Source organism: Lingula anatina, chromosome 1 (assembly GCF_051362555.1).
Source record: "Lingula anatina isolate TDL-2025a chromosome 1, LinAna3.0, whole genome shotgun sequence".
Taxonomy (NCBI): Eukaryota; Metazoa; Brachiopoda; class Lingulata; order Lingulida; family Lingulidae; genus Lingula; species Lingula anatina.
Window position 1 is genome coordinate 42,049,735 of NC_141767.1, and position 20,709 is coordinate 42,070,443.

Here is a 20,709-nt window from a genome sequence, read left to right on the forward strand (position 1 = left end):
GTGAACCGTTTCATAGTTTATGGGTCATTTAACGTTAGTATTCCTGTTTTCACTAAAAAGAAGACACGTTGATAGAACCATAATGATAATAATGTTTATTCTCAAGTTTTTTTTACCCAGTTACTAGCCATTACTCTTTCAGAACGAAACACGGGAGTTTCGGAATATTGATTACATTGGCTCCACCTAACGTTTGTTAAAACTTGTTTTGGTCATTACAGGTTCAATTCATGACTTGCGGAATCTGGATCGCCGTTTGTTTTCCAATTGCTTTTGCTATTATCTTACAGTACTTATACAACAAAGAAGACCAAACTTCTCTCTCTCTTGTTGCTAGGTAGGGAACAGGACTCGCAAATATGTGCATGTAAATCAATGTATTTAATAATTATAACTGATAAAATTTAATTTTTAAATTATAGTCTAACGTTAATGTCTTGAATTGAGATTTAAGATAATGTTTTTTACAGTAAATTTCATTTTTGCTGTTTTGTGTATATTGTTATTAGTTATCATAGCACTGTCACATAGTGATTATGTTACTTCTTTTTCTTTTTATTTTAGAATGGCAGAGGGATCAGAAAGTAACCCAGATAGTAGAATTGAGGAATATAAAAAAATGAACAAAAGTGCATTTATTCTGGGCTACACAGGGGAAGTTGGGAAAGTTCTTTTGGAAGAAGTGTTAAAAGGAGGGACTTTTAGTCGAGTGGTAGCGATTGGCAGACGTAAAGTGGAATACAAAGATGAAATATACAAAAATTTGGTAATAAATGAACAGATACTAGTAGATAGTAGTGTTGTCATTATATTATGTTAGCCTTTTAAGTCGTGAGTTTTCATGTTTTGTGACTAATAACTATAAAAGGACTTACATTTGTGACACCTAAAATGATACTTGTATAGATCTTACATAAACTTTTATTTTGGTATGAGATGATAATAAATAATGTTTAAAATAACAGAACTTTAAATGATTTGGAAAGATTTTTTGATGTTATACCAGTAATTTTTTGTAAATTACAGTAAATGAAAAGGATGGAGTCAATATTTAGTATGATAAAAATTATCAAAAACACTGTCAGCAAAATCTCTATGTCCTCTGTTTTTAGATATTTATCTTTACATACCAGTTTTCTTCATGAAATACATTAACCTTTTTAGGAACAAGAAATAGTGGATTTTGACAAGCTTGAAGACCATGCAAAAGTATTTGAAGGCATTGATGTGGGTTTCTGCTGTTTAGGGACCACAAGAGGGAAAGCTGGAGTGGTATTGATGTTTAATTATTTTCTGTGAACCCTGCTTTATAACTGTGCTAAATGAAAAGATTATTTTATCTTAATTTTCAAAGAAAACAATAATTTCAACACAATTTTTCCTAATGGAGAGAGAGCATATAAGATTTAATTATAGGGCCTTCTGCCCATTAAGAAATAGTATTATCAGAGCATTTTATTCTTCCACTTAAAAATCTTCATATTCAATTAATAGGAGAATCTGTAGTTGCATATAATATAAGGTGTAATTGACAAAAACTTATGCAGGGGAAAATATGGTATGGATGAGAAAAACTATTGTGGATTGGCCCTCATCACAATACAATGTAACAGAATTAACATAATTAATTTTTTAAAAAAGAGCCTTTGTAATGATGAAAGTCATACATGGAAAAAACAATACTGAATATGTACTGGTAACTGTATGCTGATAATACAGAAAACCATGTTTTCATTTGTGTATTTTGATAATGTTTTATTCTAGGAAGGATTCAAAAGGGTTGATTATGACTACGTAGTAAATTCTGGCAAGTTGGCTAAAGCAGGAGGATGTAAACATTTCCACTTGGTCTCATCGCAGGGAGCAGATAAAAACAGTTTCTTTCTGTATCCCAAAACAAAGGTATCTCCTCAATTCTGTTTCTCACTACAACACATATGTCAGAAAGTTGGAACTTGTTTTATTTCAGAAAAAAAATGAAATAGACAGAGAAACTCAGTTTGAATTTTTACATAAAAGAATAGGGCAATCAACATACCAGTAGTCTGAATTTGACAAGTCAGTTTCATATTACCATGAAGTTACTCAAGTTACTTGGTGTCTATAAAAGACTGGATATTAGAAATGCATCCTCGGTTTGTCTATAAAAGAGATGACAATTAATATAAACTTCTGTTGAAATAAGAATCATATGCTATATGACACATTTTTCTTACAGGGTTTAGCTGAAGAAGCACTTACCAATATGAGTTTTGACAGACTGTCAATATATAGACCAGGGTAGGAAATTTTACTCATTCCTTTTGTTCAGTTTTTCTTATTCAGTTCATTGCTACTCTAATTAAAATTTGACATCTTTATTAAACTAAGAAAGAAAAGTCGAAAAATGATGGTTTTGAAATAAGTATTTCAGTTATAATGCTTCTTTAAAGAAAACTGCATTGCCTGCAATCAATATTTTATATATTTAAGAGTACTGATGTGCAACAGACAGGAGAGCCGCCCTGGTGAAGCAATTTTCCGTGCTTTAGTGACGCCAATTCATAAAGCATTCCCAGGTGCTATGTCAACATCAACACTTACTGCAGCAAAGGCTATGATAAACTGCACAGTGCTTCCAAAGGATAAAAGTGTAGAAATATTTGAAAACAAAGCCATACATCGCCTTGCTGGAGAGAGGAAGTAATAAACTAAACAGTTGTTATCTAATTGAAGAAATATGAAATAGGTAATGAATTTGGTTGATTTAAAGTAAAATATTCATGTACACCCAATATTAAATATCATGATACTGCTGCAGTAGTTTGGAATGAAAATTAACACTTTATATGTAGGTTTATATAGAAAAAAATAGCTACAGAGCTCAAGTTCATGTGAAGATATTGTAAAATACAAACAATTTTTATCTAACTCAGTTTTTTAATTGCTCTAATTTGTGCCACTACTGGTCTTTTTAATCAATATTGACATGTATTGATCTTGTTTTACTTTAATTTATTTGTTATATTTAATTCACAAAAAAATCTTAATGGGCGGTGTGATCATTGTTATGAAAATTTATTTGTGAATTCATTGATAAAATTTTGTGGGCGATGTGATCATTGTTATGAAAATTTATTTGTGAATTCATTGATAAAATTTTGTAAGATGAGAGTACAGTAAGTATTTAATTTTATTTTAAGCCTATAGCATACATGTACATATCTTTTGGTTTTGTTCCACACATTCCCATCAGGACATGACAACAAACTATATGCTACAGTGTACAAAGTATCAGGGATTGCACAAAATGTTGTGGGACCTTGTCATTCAGAGTCTTATGTTTAGTTAGTTTTGTCTACGTGATTATACATGAATACTTATTATACATATTCAGGGAAAATGAAATGTTTTATCATTATAACTTGTTATTCATTGAAATGCAGTTATTAGCATCCCAGTTTCACATTTCCAAATTTATTATGCAATGTAACTTTTCTATTTTATTGTATTTTAATTGCATGAAGACACTTGAGCAGCATGTGACATGCACCGTCATTGTCTTTATTAATATGAATTGCAAAAGGAATTATAATACCAATTATTAGATTTAAAAGCTGTTATATTTTAATTACATATTGTGATCTGCTGTGATAAGCATTTCTACCTAATGTACTAGAACCTAACCTACTATGCAGTCTTCTCAGTATCTTTTCTATTTCATCGTATTTTATTTGTTGTGAAGCACTTAAACAGTGTTTTATACAGTATTATTGTGACTTATGGAAGTATTTTTTTTTTTTTACAAAGAGAAATAAGTCATAATACCATGTATGTCTTCATTGTCTGATTAAAAAGATCCTGTATACATGAAGTGACTCTCAAATTAATGATAAACCATTTACAATGTTGACTTTACAGATACCATTTAACTCTGTTTAAACAGTACCTGGTATAAAACAGACACATTTTTGTTACGTTGGTAGTGATGTTTATTTTTTTATAATTGCCTAAAATATTGTCTCATGATTAATATGTTATAGCCCACTTGTGTTAGATAACTCAATAAATGGTGAAAATGAAATTCACATCAATATTAAGGAATGTACACAGTATATAAAGATGTACTAACCCTGTACAGTACCAATACATGTCTATTGGTTGAAGAAAAATAACTAACTTACATATGTAAATTACGTAGTGTGTGTTATAATTCATATATGTAACTGTTGTTTTTTTTTAGAATTGTTTCATCTTTATTTTTTCAAACCACACATGCAGTTTTAAATTCTTTCGAGCTAGCTATTTTTGCAAGGACTGTTTCGCGATATAACAATGGCGAATGTGTTACATGTGACTTGGGTCACGGCAAGGGCAGGTGCGTGGACGAGTCCAAGTACTTGTGGGATCTACTCGCTTCTTCGCATTATTATCTTGACTCTCGCTGGATACAAAATTTATATATATTTACGAATAGTGTACATTTGTTACCATTTATTATATCTTAGGCTGTTAAAATAGCTATGGAATCTTTAGTGCAAGATATACTTTCGTAAAAAGGGTTTTTAAATACCCCATCTTCCCTTTTGGTTTTGTTTACTCTCCATCACAGCGAGGCGGAAAAGCATCATGGAGAAGGCAGCGAAACACATCCGCAGGTAAAATATTATTTTCACCTATATATTTAAAATATTTTAAATCGGTGACATCAGGTGTTAAAGACTGTGGAAACATATGAGTGAGGTAGATAATAAGGGGTTTTTATTTATTTTCGTCTGCATTTTCCCTGCAGGAGCGGTGTGAAGTTGCTCTCTCTTGGTGGTGGCCACAGCGAGCTGAACCTGCTGATATCAGAAATGAAAGATGTCCGAAATTCTTCCAAAAACTTTATGAATGCCCAAACGACTGGTGAGTTATGCTTAAGAACATATATATTAAGACGAAGTATTATCCTAAGTTTTAACGAAATTTGTATTTTGGTGTAAAGCAGTCCGAGCTGAACTGAACAATGAATACAGTCGTAAATGTTTGTTTTGAGATGACGAGTTTTGTGTTGACAGACTCCGCGTCCTTGGAAATACCAAAACCCAAGCCAAATCAAGCTTTGTCTCTTCTAATCTGCAGGGGTTACTTAATTTCAATTAAAGAATGATTTTATCAATGTTTTTATTGTCACTCGAGTTTGGCTTTGTGTTAGAAAGTGATATGATTATTATACCTAGCAGAGTACTAGCATGATAATGAGGTGTGAAATGATACTAAAAGAAGATGTGATTTGCACTGTTTGCATGCTAAAATCCTTATCACTGGAAGTAATTCATATAGTTATTGCTATTATTAGGAAACAGCTACTATTATTATGAGAATAAAGTGAATGTTACGAGGCATGGAAATTGCAAAGGTCACTATCTCTTTGTGTGAATACATATGATAACTTGACAATGACATCGTTTAGTTTTTTATTTTTTAAAAATTTAAGCAAAATATTATGTTTCAGTCAATTCTCAGAGTATAATATGGATGGTGTGAAGGCAAATAAATTGAACATAACTGGTTCTTTTAGCAAGAATCTATAAATTAACTTGGATGATAAAATTGATTGTGAATGGCATAAAAGCACTGTCAGTCCATTGGAAGTCAAATCTTACTTGGGTCAAAAATTTGTTTTCATTACCTGTGAGCTCTCAAATATATCCTTGCATTAGATATGGCATGGAATTGGCAGGGGAATTGGGAAACAGCTACTTACACCCGAAGTATCATAGACATTTCTACATAAAAGATTTGGTGATATCACCTCTTAGTAGGTCCTCTCAAAGCAATAATATGGCCATCTGGTTAAATTGTTAGTCAAACCATGTTGAGGGTTCCTATTTTTGAAGTCAAATTCTTATCAACAAATTAAACAGGAATATCCATGTGTTGACTAGTTTTCACTTGTTGATTATCATGTCCTCTCTTTTTTAAGCCTCTCAATACCTTACTAAGTGGGCAGCACGTGAAGACAACAGAGCGATACAGGTAAGAACAAAACTGGTCTTATTGAGTTATTTACTAGTAACTGTATATCTTATACTGCCTATGATATCTTAATAGCTGCCCTGGAATACTTTGTACCAGTCAGACAAACGAAAACTGTCATGTGACACTTTTTGATGACCATGGCTCTTTGACCAGGTTATCGGGGGACTGCCTTAATTAAGATTGTTGATGTTTTTTAAAATATTAAAATAACTTCTGCTTTTGAGAATTGCTCTTCTTGAAATTCCTAGTTGTTGAGGTCTGGTTTATCAAATAACCCTGAGATACTAACACAAAAAATGTGTGTATCATTTCTTTCATTTCCCCAAACAATGAAATGCAATTCTTTTGAATGTTTCAGGATGTTTCCAGTCAAATGGAAGAATTAAACATGTTGTGGACAGAAGCTCAGAGGGAGTTTGCAGGTATCTTATTTGCAAAAAAAGTAGTGAACTTATAGAACCAATATATATATATATATATATATATATATATATATATATATATATATATATATATATATATATATACAAGTTTGAATTAGTGTATAAGCAATGTATTAAGTGGTGCACATTTTTATGTACAGACACAGATGTGTCTGTACATATTGCCATCACCTGAGTCTCATTATTGAACTAATAAGATATGTAAAAGTGTTTGTTTGGCATTTCCTGCATCCTTACAACATTGTTAGTAGATTATGTAAAAATGATGGTAAACTTGTTATCGTGTATTATGTAATAAAGTGTCAAAAATGGAATTAAACTCATATCATTGAAGTTTGTCAGATTCAATCATTCACTATGTTCAGAATCTCAGTATGAAGGAAATTGGACATTTAACACTATTCTATTGATATTTTTCCCATCTCATCAATTTTCTTAGTTGATCATATAAAAATTGCAGTAAACTGTTAATTTTGTTTTATGTTTAAAAAAGTGTTAAAAATGGAAATAAACCCATGTCAGAACAGTGCTGTCTTGTTTCACATTTCCTCAGATTCAATTCTTAGGCATGTTAACAGTCTCATTATTTAACTAATAAGACATGTAAAAGTGTTTGGTTGACATTTCCTGCATCTTTACAACATTATTAGTTGATTATGTAAAAATGATGGTAAACTTGTTATCGTGTTATTGTGTAATAAAGTCTCAAAAATGGAAATAAACTCGTATCATTGCAGTTTGTCAGATTCAATCATTCACTATGTTCAGAATCTCAGAATGAAGGAAATTGTACATTTAACACTGTTGTATTGATATTTTTCCCATCTCATCAATTTTCTTAGTTGATCGTATAAAAATGGCAGTAACCTGTTAATTTTGTTTTATGTTAAAAAATTGTTAAAAATGAAAAAAAAAAAACATTTCAGAACAGTGCTGTCTTGTTTACATTTTGGCATTTTCAAGTTGTGACTTTGAAGTTCCATGGGCCTGAAGACCTTTGCTAGTCACATTTTCTGAATATCCATGATACTAATATTTTGTTATTAAAAATTGATGGTCATTATGCTGTTAAACATTATGTAATATTGCATCAAAATTTGGAAAAAAAAACTATTTGGGGCACTTCTCCCATGATGACCATTTCAGAAAAACCATGTCACTTACTGTTCTCAAACTTACAGGAAAGAAACATGGGACTAAAATACAGCTTCAGTAGGCAATGCAGTCTGTTTGGTAATTCTTACTGCCAGTTAAAGGTTTTTTTTGTGAAAATTTAATTTTTCACATATTGGCATTTTCAAGGTGTGACTTTGAAGTTCCATGGGCTTGAAGACCCATGCTAGTCACATTTTCTGAAAATCCATGATACGTATATTTTATTGTTAAAAATTGATGGTCATTATGCTGTTAACCATTATGTAATATGGCATCAGAATAGAAGAAAACGCAATTTTGGGTGCTGCTGCCATGATGACCATTATGGGAAAACCATGTTACTTATGATTGCCAAACTTTCAAAAAAGAAATACAGGACTAAAATGCAGCCTGAGTTGGAGAAGCAGTCTAATTGGCTTCTTTTTCTGGAAGTTTTACATTTTCAAAGTGTGAACTTGTTACACATTTTACTTACATTGGTATTACCTGTTGAGCATAATTAAAATTTGATGTTGAATTTGCAGTTTAACATAATGTACTTTTGCATCAGAATTGACAGTAGCCTATTTTGTGCATAGTTATTTCCTGTTTTTTGTCTGTACATTTGACAGCTTTGCTGCCTTGTTTGTACATGATGTTACAACAGTTAAGTGGGAAAGGGTAGTGTTTAATAAGTTCTCAAGTTCTCGTCTAAAACATTATGTACTAAGAACTGAAAGTACATTGTGCATTGTAATGATGAAATATATGTCAATATGAGTAAAGCAAGTTTGGTATCTTAACAGCATTGATTGTGCCACAATGTATAACATAAGTTTAATTTTTGTCTTGTAGAACACTTAAAGGAATTCAAACAAATGTTTGACATGATTCTGGAAGGAGAGAAACATGTGGATATGTCGAAGAATAATTTGGTTTGTATGAAATTTTTCAGGATTATTAATACACCTGACAACTTTGGTCATGCAGTAAAAATGTGTACAGCTTATTATAAAGAAAGGATGATTTATAAATGGGTTTTACAATTTTCTTTTATCATAAAATTCCACAGCTCATTTCAAGAATATAAAATTGGTTATTTATTGGCTTAACACCAACTCATTAAATATATCTGGAGACATTTTGATTTAACTTCTTTTTCTAATTTTATGCAGGGTGCATGTGAACTACGAGAGACTAAAATCAAGAAAGAGCTGAAGAAAGCTGCTAAGGTGGGATAATTTTGCCACCAGAAAATACATTTTTTGTCTTTGTCTCATTTTTTATAAGAACTGAATTTTAATATGTCTTGTAACCTCTTTTGATAGAATTGTTTCATTTCTGTTTTTTACAAATATTGTTAAATTGAATGCAAAACCATGAACTATTTTTAAATTACTGTCAAATCTTGTTTTACTGCTACTATAAAATATAAAAACTTTAAAACTTTAAAATTTCAGAAATCCACCACAGAGGAACTTCGCCAACTTGAAAATAAACTTATGCAAGCAGAAAGAGCCAAGAATTTAGCACAGCTTGAAGGTAAGTACCATCCTTTTTTATTTTTTTATGAAATTTGTTTTAAGAGTAGCTTTTAGTGCAGTAGAGTGTTTTCTGATGTGTTTAAACTTTTATTTTTTTAGAGGGTTTCAAGCCAATAATGTGTTGCTGTCTAAAAAACAAATATTTACAATTAAAAAGATGCATTGAGTATTTTAATGAGAGTTACTTATTCTTTGTTTATTTCAGTCACAGACAGGTTAAGGGAGAATGAGGCTGTGAAAATCATAAGATATAAAGAGGGCATGTTGAGACTCTCTGAAGCATATGTGGAACTTGGAAGAAAGTGTGCAATTATCTTCGAGGCTCAAAGGGTGATTGATTTTTTTTTTTTTTTTTGTATGGTTCAAGTGTGAAAGGAATGTTTAATCTAGCACATTTTTGAGCCCTTTCATTAAACTGAAATAAACTGTAATAAATCATTACAAGTATGTTAAGGTTTGAAGTGAGATTTGTCATAAAGTTTTTCTTGAATATTAAAATGGTCTTATTTTCATAGCCAAATGATGAATTTGCTGTGGTATCACTGAAATTTTAGTGTTACTTTGTGTCAAGTCTGCATTGTGAATTGGAGATGGGCCTAGTACTGTTTTTGTGTGTGACCGCCAAGAAGTTACCCTAGAAACTTTGATCTTATCCTCATTTCCCATTACAGCAAAAGTGAGATTATTTATATAAGTGATAGTTTTGATTTCTGTTCTTAGGATATGGCCCATCAGTTGCCAGATGTCCACGACAGAGAAATAGAAGATATCAAATATACAGGTGAGCATTTATGACCTCTTGATACTCGGGTATGGTATTTCAATTTTGCTTCTAATTTCTTGTACGATCAATACATCTCATTTGTATTGCATATGCTAAAAAAAACTTAACAAAGGAAGTGTTGCAATATTCTTTGTCTCATGTAGGAATTCTCTCGTTCCAGGTTCAGGTGCTACTAGGAAATTTGTTATGGAGGCTAAGGAAAAGGTGCGACAATATAGAAGACAGTCTCACAGACTTCAACCTCAACCTACAGTAGAGCCATACACAGGTAATTGTATGATAGGTGAAAAATGTTATGAGAACAAGGTAACAAGATGTGAATTATGAGAACAGTAACAAGGTTTTCTTTTGTGTTTTTGTGAAATTCTTTTGATTGTCGTCTTCAGATATTAAAGCCTACTGGCTCCTCAGGACACCAGAGTAAGAAATCACTTGTTCAAAGCAGAATTAAAAGCCAACAATGGGATAAATTTCCCAAATTATCCTGGTCTGGCTTCAGTTTTAGTGGCATTTGGCTTGGGGCCAGTATTCATGTGGAAGACATTTGTTAGTGCATCAGTTAATACATTTGAAGGTTTCGGTTCACTTACTGATGTGTATTTTAATTTATTCCTAGGTCTCTTTGAAGCACCTCCTCCTTACTCTGCCATAGACCTCTACCAACAAGATTTGCCACCCACAGTCACAGGCAGATCACCAGCAAGGCAAAAGAGGCAAAAGCAAGAAAAAATGCAACGAGAGGTGCCCCAAGAAGAGCACCATCAGCAACATCAACAAGAACAACAACATGAACAGTTAGAGGAGCATTTTCTAAATATTGAACAAGACTTACCCTTAGACTCTGCTAGGGTGCCATCATGGAACTCTTATCCAGGGAGTGATGGTGAAATAGATGATTTGGCCGGTGCCATGGGAGGTGCAAAAATTTAGGATATGAATTCTTTATACTTTGTAATTATTAGCACTCATTATATTTTGAATATCTTGAACACTGTCAGTAGGTGGCATTTTGCTATTGGCAAAAAGTGAGTGTTTTTCTGTTTACACCCTGCTATAAAGATCTGAGTTTTGGAACATCATGCAAATAGAATTGCCTGATTATCATGAAATCTTTTGAAGTTGTATTTGTGTTACACAATATTAACACCATCTATTTGCCCAAAGTCTGACAAGGTTTTATTTCCTCTGATTTACGTGCAACAACAACGTGTCAAACCACCTAGGAATCCAACAATTTCATCCTTTTTGCAAGAGCTAGTAATAAATTGATTGGGATTTTTGATAAAAGACATGAAAACAACAAGAACAGTGAATAAATGCTTCTATCTTGTTATTTACATGTGAAGTTTTCAGCAATTAAATTAATTATAGAGATTGAATTTTTAAGGCTGATAAAAGCATGGATGGGAACTTTTCACCTTTTAAGGTGTTTCCTCTTACCTGTTTTAAAAAAGAAATTGATGAATATGGTGTGAAATGTTCTAAAACTGAAGATTAAGGGGAGATGCAAAGGGTTTACTTATTGTAATAGCCTGTTCTGTTCCCATCCATTGTGAAATGTTTGCAATGATAAGAATTTCAGAGAAAGCTTTTTTTTTTACCTAGGTCGATAAGTTATGTTCTAACTCATACTTTAAATCACTGGAGCATTTGTTATTATGGACAATAAATAGGGAGTGGGGAGTAGGGGGCTTAATGCCTCTGTTGTTAAATGCACATTTTATGGTTCTTTTATATCTTTTAATGGTGAACGTAGACTAATTATTATGCACTTATGTGTGGCACTAGGGTTCAAATATGTTTATCCAATGCACTTCCAGTTGCAGAAAGTGCAGCAACATTATTCTGTGAACTGGATTGTGGAACAAGTGGAAATTAAAGAAAAAGTGTGGATGCTTTTGTGTTGTGATGTTACCAGTATCTGGTATGTGCAATGAGCAGTGGAAATTGTCCTTTATCTGTGAAGACATTAGGTCTGGATTTTTATAATGGATCCTTGTGCAATTGTTATCATTGTGTAAGCTGCATACTGATTATGGGCTCTTCCACTTTTTAGGAGAATTGCTTTTCCCTTTAACAATGATTGGTATATCAAGTAGACTATAGAGATCTGTATTACTTTTGCTAACACTGATTGTGACATTCATACCTGTGTGTAGAAAAACTTGCCCTACAGCCAGGTATGTTTTGACTGTATTATTATTAAATTGACTACAGAAGATGTAGCAATGTATTTGTTTGTAACAGTAATATTATATTTTTTGTAGTACATATTAGTACTATATAATCCTAAATAAACACTTTTCAAATTATTAGTCTTTAATTCTCACTAAAATACAGAGAACAGCTGTTCCTACTCTCTCCTTTCTGAGCTGCCTGCAAATTTCTCTTTTGAGCAACTTTTTCTCTCAATGGGTGCCATGAAAAAGGACTCCCATTTTCTGTGTTAGATAGGTTTATGGGTAAAAATAAAGGGTCAGATTTTAATATTGCTAATATTTGTTGTCGGTGCATCTGTTACTGGGTCTAAAATTGCACCTCAGCCTTGAGCACATCTTTAAAAAATTTCAATTCCAAAAAGAATAATAAGATTATTGCACATGGTTTATTTTCTTTTCACACACAACAAACAAACTTTTCAGACACCGTTATTTTGACTTCTGTTAATCATGCCTGTGTTCAGCAACATCAAAGTCACTTTTTCTCGAAATGACTCCTCTTACATACAGAATCATATCTTTCATAAGTTAACACGAGTTACGATTGGTTTGTATGATACAAAACCAATGAAGTACTAGCCTCATTCGAGCCCTTGTTTGTCACATTTGTCTTTAGCTATAAAGAAAATGTTGCAAAAAATTCCACGTGCCGTGGAATTACAGCATGCACAACAAACTGACCACATACATGTACAAATGTATTAATAAAAGAATGTTCAGCTTTCTTGACACAAATTATATCAGGTTTGAAAATGCCCTTTGGACATATCATTACATTATATTCCTTTAACTATGTAACTCTGAACTTTGATAAAGAACTGAGATACTTCACAGACTCCACTGCTTCTTTTAAATTATACACCATGTCTGGGCTGTCCATGATCATTACATCAAATGTTCTTAGAAAATGCCCATTGTTAAGATTATCAGCATTGAATAGAGTGCATATTAATCTCCATATCTATAAACTGGACTTGGGACTGGTTGCTGTTGCCTAAAATGCTAGTGTGTCCTTGATAAACTTCCTCATGGTGTTGCTGACTGATGCAGACTGTGGTCCTGTGGTCTGGTGTGAGATCTATTACGGAAAAATATAACATGATTACATTTCAAAATGAATACTGTACAGTATTTTAGACAAAAGACATAGATGTATCTTACTGTTATGATAGTGTTTGTTTTGATGAAGGAGAAATGTGGGGAAAACCTATAAATCTCATATGTCTTTATTTTCTGACTTGTTAAAATATTTCCTTTAAAATCTTATTGTTATTCATTGCTTTTCTAATGGAAGATTTTGAGAACGTAGCAGTAAGTGTTCATAAAAATGACATTATTTTCATCGTTATCACAAGTAGTTGCTTTTCACAAAATGTACTTACTTTAAATAAATATGGTTGTACATCCTGGAAGTTTGTATCAAACACCAAATCCAGTTCCGATTGGTTTGGCATCTTTGGAACATATTCATGTCTGTTCATGACATCAGCTATGTACATAATCTTTTCACTAAGCAGTTCCCCAACCTTTTCTCTATGTATCTGCCTCTCTGATTAGAAAAGAGACATATTATAAATCATGGGGTGAAAGGCAGATATAAAAATACTCATAAAACTAATGAATTTAAAAAATTGGTATGCTTTCCTCCTGCAAATTTCAAAATGTGTGTAAATGATACACATCTCTTTTTTAAGTGATTCATAATTAGCAATTTCTTAACTTCATAATTGTCAATTTGTGAGTGAGTTTGTAACAGGTGGCCAAACTGCAATAGAGTCTTCAGGCACTTTTTACATTAAGGTTTGTCTTACATACTCCCTAGCCTGAGTTTTAAGCCAGCTTCTTCATTTTTAAAATCAATGCATGCTCATTTGTCACATTTCGATTACTGATCTCAGTGCTCTTTGAAATTCACTGCACCAATCATTTATGTCAACTGTGTCACACAGAACCAAGAAATCCAGATAAATTGATGCGCATTTGAAATTGGTGAGGTTAACTTCAATCAAACTTATTGCTGAATGTCAGAGGTCGATAAGGTTATGCGAATGGAGGATTGAAAACAAAGAAGCTGGCAACCATAAGACTTGAATCTCATTGGTAACTATAACTCACCATGTTCATTAGCCAGACCAATTATGTCCAGTTTTAAGGTCCACACCTCCCAAGGTATGCACTCAGCTGGGAAAGGCCACCTGGCACGCTTCTTCTGGTAAAATTCTAAGGAAATCTACAGAGAATGAAATCTGTTAGGTATCTATACATGCAACAATTACTAGTACTTTGACCATGAGACAATTTTTAAAGAAATGACAACACCTTTACTATACAGCGCAGTTTGAGTTGGGATTCAAAAGGCGGAATATGAAAAACCCATGGTTAAGCAAGAGTGTAGGACATTAAAATTTTTCAAAATTATTTTACATAGTTCTGCCATGTGTAAGGAAAGGAAGAACAAAGGTTAATTAAGTAGTCAGAGAAAAAGATCATTTACCCAAGGAAAAATTGTTTTAAAAATATGAGTTCTATCTCATGTTAAAATATCAGTCTTAAATGAGATATGCCTCCACATGCATACTCAGCTTAGCTTGTGATATACAGCCTTAAAAGATGCAATCTGTTTGTTCTCAAAATTAGTCAAAAACAAACGCACATGGGAAAATCTTAAATTGTGCATCTTTGCGCATTACACCTATTATTCATATTTTGTGAATACCCGTAACTTATTTTCTATGATGCATTGTCATATGAAATGACATGGTATGTTATGACATGACATGATAGTGTGCACTGCAATAGCTTACCTGTCCACTAGTAGCATTCTCATTATTTCGTAGAGCATCTCTGAATGCTGCCATTTCTCTCTTAATAGCTTGGTCTATTTCACTTGAAGCCGCACGGACCTATTCCAAGCAGAATTCTAATTTCAAATTTGCCTATTTTTTATTTTTAATTTCCTTATAGAAGAAAACAGTAAGCTATGGTTTAATAATAATAATAATAATAATGATATTTATTAATAGTCTAAAATCCAACACGTGTTCAGTAGACTTTACAAAAATTATAAAATTCAAATTAAAAGAAAAATATTGATAATGGTTATGAGATGAAAAAAAAAAGAAAAATGATTATAGAAAAATATTAAAGATTAAAAAAAAGGATATATAAAATGGATAAAAAAGGGGAAATTTAAAACTATGACTAAGAACAGTTTTTCTTAAGAAGTGTTTTTTCAAGAATTTAAAGATAATATTGTTTAAAAAGGTGGGTTTTTAGTTCCTTTTTAAAATGTCCAGGGTCCACAATTTATCTAAGACTGATGGGTAAAATATTCCATTCTTTTGGTGCTGCAAATTTAAAAGCTTTATCACCGTATGATACTAATCTTGCCTTATAAGCCTTAAGAAGAAGGTGATCACCTGATCACTTGATGGCACGTAGTGTAAAACAAGCTCATTTAAATAAGAAAGTGCAAGTTTATAAAATGCTGCATGTGCAAATGTTAAAAGTTTGAATAAAATGCGTGCTCGGACAGGGAGCCAGTGCAACATCATTAAAACAGGAGTAATGTGGTTGTCTTTTGGAGTGCGGGTCAGTAGGTGAGCAGATATATTCTGTACACGCTGTAGCCGTTTGATTTGTTCCTCTGAGCTCCATAAAGAAGGGAGTTGCAGAAATCAAGTCTTGATGTAACCAGGGCATGTATAACTGTTGCTGTAGTAGAGTCGGTTAAATGTTTTCGTAAGGAACCAATGTTTCTAATATTGAACATACATGTTTTAGATACGTTAGAAATTTGCCTGTTCATGGACAATGTACTGTCGAAATAAACTCCCAGATTTTTGGCGTGAGATGAGACTTGTACCACGCTGGCACCTATTGACATGCTAAGACTGCGGGCAATGTTCTTATTGTGTGGTTGAGATATTACTAGGAATTCATTAAGTTTGTGCAAAAAAATCCTACTTCAAAATATTTTGTCTTCAAATATAATTCCATCCATACTCACATATGTAAAATCTACAAAATCACAGTCTACATCCACCATTCCCACTGTACCAATGGAATAACTGCCCTCTGCTTTATAGCGGAACTAATAATATAAAGTATAAAATAACTTTATCATCAAGTAATTATACTTTAAAATAAGAAAATAATATAAACAAATAAATAAAAACAATTGACACAAATATGCATTTCAACATTTTAATGTTCGCATAAGCCATCACCCCTACTTACATGATTGAAGACTGACATTTTTATCTTCCACAAACTTGCACAGTATAGTACATAATTATAAATAATAATTTGCAAAACATTCTCACATGAAATAAAATACATATTATACACACTAATTACTTAGAAGAATACATTTAAGTATGGTGTCACAGACAAAAAAAATGATGTAACCATTATAAATTAGAATTATATAAACCTCACCTTGCCCAATGTTCTGTGGAAGAGTATTGTGTGGAATATACCTAGAGAGATGCAAAATGACTATAACATATGTTAACTAAACAATAATATGAAAAAGTTTTCATAGTTTAATACATTCAATTTAAAAGAAAAATATCCTCCTTCTCATTTACACTTTTCCTAAATGGTATAAAACATGAACCTCAGCAATACAATAATTAACGTGATTAAGCAGTTATTTAACCTATCAAAAATGTAACTCACTTGCTACCACTTCATCAATCTGCCGACCTTCAACAGACTGTAATATGGAAAGTTAATATAGAAAATACATCTGATTCAATAACAAAAAAAAAAAAAAAAAAAAAAAAAAAAAAAAAAAAAAAAAAAAAAAAAAAAAAAAAAAAGCATATATCTGTACTAGTACCTTGTCATACTAAATACCGGAATCAAGGTATTTACTGGAATCAACTGGAATCAAGACTTGAATTACCAGAATCAACATTAAAACATATTTATATTTCTTCTTTAAGCTGAGCTTATTTCACTGAGTTTGTTTTATTTAGGCTTTAAAAATAACTCGTGTTGATATTCTGACAAAATACAATGTGAAATGTACATGTACATAATAAGGTTGCTTTCAGTAATCTAAAACTTGCATCTGGCTGATTCCGATAAATACTTTGATAACGGTTACTAGTAGGATCACCTGGACAAGTAGATCAGGAAATTAGTGATCAAGCACTTCTTGAGAATGTTCAGGCAAAATTTGCTTGTAAAAACCAATCACTTGTATGTGTCTGCATGCCCATACATTAATCTCAATGCTTATTATTTATTTATGTATTCATTAATTACAAAATAATAATAATAATTATTATTATTATTATTAATATTATCTTATTCGCTGTATAGGGACAGTCGGGCTGACGTCACGCGCCTTAGCAACCGGCATCTGGGGTAAAACAAATCGGGCAACATGGCGGATCGCATTAACTTCTATGTAAAAGTTGGCAGACTTTGTCCGAAGATATCATACTTCACAGTGACTGACCACTTGTGTCAGTAAGGATGAGTTGTTTACCTGGTCGATTTCTTTTACAGGCCTTTGTAATTAGCCGCTGCACACCTGGTAAGGAGATAAAATCGGCCTTAACATGACTGCCGATCGTTATCTGTGATCGGGAAGTTTACAGCAGAAGATTTGCAAAGGCTGTGCTTGACCTTTTGTGTCTGGCTGGTTGAATCATTTACCTGGACTATTGAGTTAGCAGGCCTTTGTAATAAGCAACTGTTTAACTTGTTACGGGATAAAATTGGTCTTAACTGAATACGCAAATGTCCACCCTAAGTATATACAGTATATGCATGTACACACGTTGGTGATATAGGAATGGCTTCTTAGAACCTGGATCGTAAAAAAGGCCTCGAAAATGTGCAACACTGAGAAGTTATTAGAATAAGATTTCTACAAATTGTGATTAAATCACCTGCTGCTGCAATAGCCAGGGGAACGGGATAGGGGCAATGTCATCGATCCCATATGGCCTCTTTGGTCTGTATGTACAGTACATGTATATTAATGCAAGCCTGGAAGGACAGCATAAACAGTTGCTTGCTAACTTTTTGGAAGAGAAGACACGTGGTGTTACCTGTATTAATATTTGCAGCTATGCGTCTTATTGTGCACTTTTCTGGTACGAAAATTGGCGAAATATCATGGAAGACAGAACGTTAAGTTTCAAAACGTACAAGGTTAAAATTAAATTGAATAACAAACGCGGTAATAAAGCTGTATGTTATTTTACCAGTTAAGGTCGTTTTATTTATGGCAACTTTTTTTATATTTTACTTGATAACTTAAAGATTTAGACATTAACTCACAGGTTTGTCAATATATTGACGTGTATATTTTTTCTTATCTTTATAACGCCCTCAATTAACTTACAATAAAAAAGTTCGACGTTATAGTCCATTGATTTTAACTAAAAGAATTGATATACCGGCACACACGCCAACACAAGATGCAATCTCAATTTCTTGTAAATACTACGTATACTTATTAATTCATGTAACAAATGACAAACATAAATACCAAACAAGGTACAATGACTTTCTCCTTATCTATAATAAAATGAACTATACACACATACACAAATCTCGTAGTTCATGTATAACTATGACCAAATCTTGTTTCGATCAACAATCCCGTCTTTAGTCACGTTTGCACGACCTATATCCTGCAATAGTCGTTTACTTTTCCGTTGATCTTTGAAATTTAACAAATCCCATAAGATTTTATTAATGTGTTGGTAGTGTCACCTGGTGCACAGCAAGCCTCCACCATTTCACATTTGTGCGCGTGCCTGAGAGTTAAACGGTACCGGTTCAATTCAGTAAGCTTGCAAATCTACCCGTCATATGTGTCAGCAATATGCAACGTCAACAGTTATTAGTACAATTGAAACCTTCCTTGATATTATCAGTTGCTTTCAAATGGTTTTCTTTTAAAAGAGATGTGAATAATATGCTCATCCAGGTAAGCAAATGAATCTACCACTGTAAGATTCCCGATCACAGATAACGATCGGCAGTTAAGGCCGATGTTATCTCTTAACCAGGTGTGCAGCGGCTAATTACAGAAGCCTGTAAAGGAAATCAACCAGGTAAATAACTCAACTTCACTGACACACGTGGTCAGGAACTGTGAAGTATGATATCTTCGGACAAAGGCTGCCAACTTTTTCATAGAAGTCAATGCGATCCGCCATGTTGCCCGATTTGTTTTACCCCAGATGCCGGTTGCTAAGGTAAAGTGCCCGGATGACCGACTGTCCCTATTTTCTAAAAACAAGACTGATGCTAACAAAGTGAAAATCAATTTCATGATGATTCACTCATTGCTACTGCTCGGTCATGGATTTCATTTTGAACTATTTGAGTTAAGGGTACCATTTCTATGCAGTTAATCACATTTCCGCTTAATTGGTGCAGATTTTGCTTATGATCTGTAGTTGTATTTGTCTGGGCAAAGGAATTAAACTTATTTTTACTAGGGTCAGGGCTATATTAATATGATTACACTGTATCACTCTAGAGCAGTTTCTATACCAAGAGAGACTTACCAACTCAAATATCTGTGACCTTGCATTCATGTTTTCTGTATGAATAGCTCGTCTTCACTATTTCATCACATACTGCAAAATGTTGGTGAAATTATTAGAAGAAATTTTGTTGTTTTGGTACCACTCAAAGTTACACACTCGTTTTAAATGTAGTTTTATAAAAATCCTAATCTTAGTTAATTTATTGTTTTCAACAAAAAATCAAAGAAAACAATTATTTTATTGTAAACACTAGAAAATATACAGTAATTCACGTGCATTATATGAAATAGGCAATCTTGCTAATAAAGGCGACTACGAAACTACTTACAATCAACTAAGATAAAGTAGGTCAGGTAGAGGTCACACTTTTTATCCGTGTGTAAGTGTTGAAAATTTGCCAGAAAAGCTGGCTACATATTTGCGTACGTAGATATTTATTATAAAAGATAAATATAAAGTTGCCAATCAATAGGAAACTTATCAGTAATATTTGTTTCTTTTTCTGATATATTATTTTACATTTATCAAATGAAAGATACACAGGGGAGACTGTATGTCTATTGGAAGAGCCCAAAGTTATCGGGGGTGTGCTTTCCTGGTTCACCGTAATATTATTTATTGCTGCGAGATCCGTAAGTAGTCAAATGCGGTTTCTTTTTGACAAATCAATCGTAAGAAGGTTTTACTGTTCATGATATGATTGAATGTATATTAAAAGGACTGAATTAGAAAAACTGTGCAAGAGTAATTTTGACGCAAAACACGAAATATTTTAAGACTAGTCACCGCTCACACCCTGAGCTTCAGAGCTGACTTGACACTAACCTTTTCACTGTAGCCTATCTCCATCGTGTCAAGTAACCTCTGACCAGATTCGAGTGCCCCCGCCGCCCGCCAATCAAATTTTAAGCCCGCACTCAATGACTCATTGAACGATCTAGCCAATGAACGCGAACGAGTCAAAGCGCGCTTTGTTCAAATCCGGACCAATCAAAGATAAGGCTGAATATCAGGGACTTGCCGTAACCTGTGGGCAGCACGCAAAATACATCATCC

General features: G+C 32.9%; 4 protein-coding genes across 12 annotated transcripts in view; 3 read left to right on the forward strand and 1 right to left on the reverse strand.

The window, feature by feature from the left end:
• Window positions 1-9: 9 nt before the first annotated feature.
• LOC106163094 (protein HTATIP2) lies at window positions 10-3,779 on the forward strand. The gene is made up of 7 exons (XM_013540591.3): window positions 10-33; window positions 222-337; window positions 565-766; window positions 1,165-1,272; window positions 1,765-1,902; window positions 2,219-2,280; window positions 2,473-3,779. Exons 2-7 carry the CDS (start codon window positions 231-233, stop codon window positions 2,684-2,686), a joined length of 831 nt encoding a protein of 276 aa, XP_013396045.2. The 5' UTR covers window positions 10-33; window positions 222-230; the 3' UTR covers window positions 2,687-3,779.
• A 621-nt stretch (window positions 3,780-4,400) lies between these two features.
• Window positions 4,401-12,220, forward strand: LOC106163101 (uncharacterized). The gene is made up of 11 exons (XM_013540613.2): window positions 4,401-4,637; window positions 4,772-4,887; window positions 5,948-6,000; window positions 6,362-6,425; window positions 8,436-8,515; window positions 8,756-8,812; window positions 9,041-9,122; window positions 9,330-9,454; window positions 9,845-9,905; window positions 10,069-10,176; window positions 10,525-12,220. The coding sequence occupies exons 1-11, from the start codon at window positions 4,609-4,611 to the stop codon at window positions 10,836-10,838; spliced, it is 1,089 nt and encodes a 362-aa protein (XP_013396067.1). The 5' UTR covers window positions 4,401-4,608; the 3' UTR covers window positions 10,839-12,220.
• A 274-nt stretch (window positions 12,221-12,494) lies between these two features.
• On the reverse strand, window positions 12,495-20,544 carry LOC106169766 (autophagy-related protein 101-like). Of its 2 annotated transcripts, XM_087000439.1 has the most exons (9): window positions 20,479-20,544; window positions 19,672-19,743; window positions 16,811-16,847; window positions 16,568-16,608; window positions 16,137-16,220; window positions 14,932-15,030; window positions 14,243-14,357; window positions 13,510-13,676; window positions 12,495-13,205 (listed from the first exon to the last, which is right to left on the reverse strand). In XM_087000439.1, the coding sequence occupies exons 2-9, from the start codon at window positions 19,699-19,701 to the stop codon at window positions 13,122-13,124; spliced, it is 657 nt and encodes a 218-aa protein (XP_086856565.1). In that variant the 5' UTR covers window positions 19,702-19,743; window positions 20,479-20,544; the 3' UTR covers window positions 12,495-13,121. The 2 variants fall into 2 exon arrangements, with proteins under 2 accessions (XP_086856565.1, XP_086856563.1); XM_087000437.1 differs by lacking the exon at window positions 20,479-20,544 and having other exon boundaries at window positions 19,672-19,835.
• The window catches only part of LOC106163095 (uncharacterized), a 36,466-nt gene continuing 35,764 nt past the window's right edge, over window positions 20,008-20,709 (forward strand). For 5 of the 8 annotated variants that reach the window (XM_087000394.1, XM_087000409.1, XM_087000406.1 and 2 more), the window contains exon 1: window positions 20,122-20,285. The gene's annotated coding sequence lies outside the window, so the exon portion shown is untranslated. Of the gene's footprint in view, window positions 20,076-20,120; window positions 20,286-20,709 lie in introns of those variants that run through there. The other 3 variants (XM_087000395.1, XM_087000401.1, XM_087000405.1) reach the window with 3 other exon arrangements.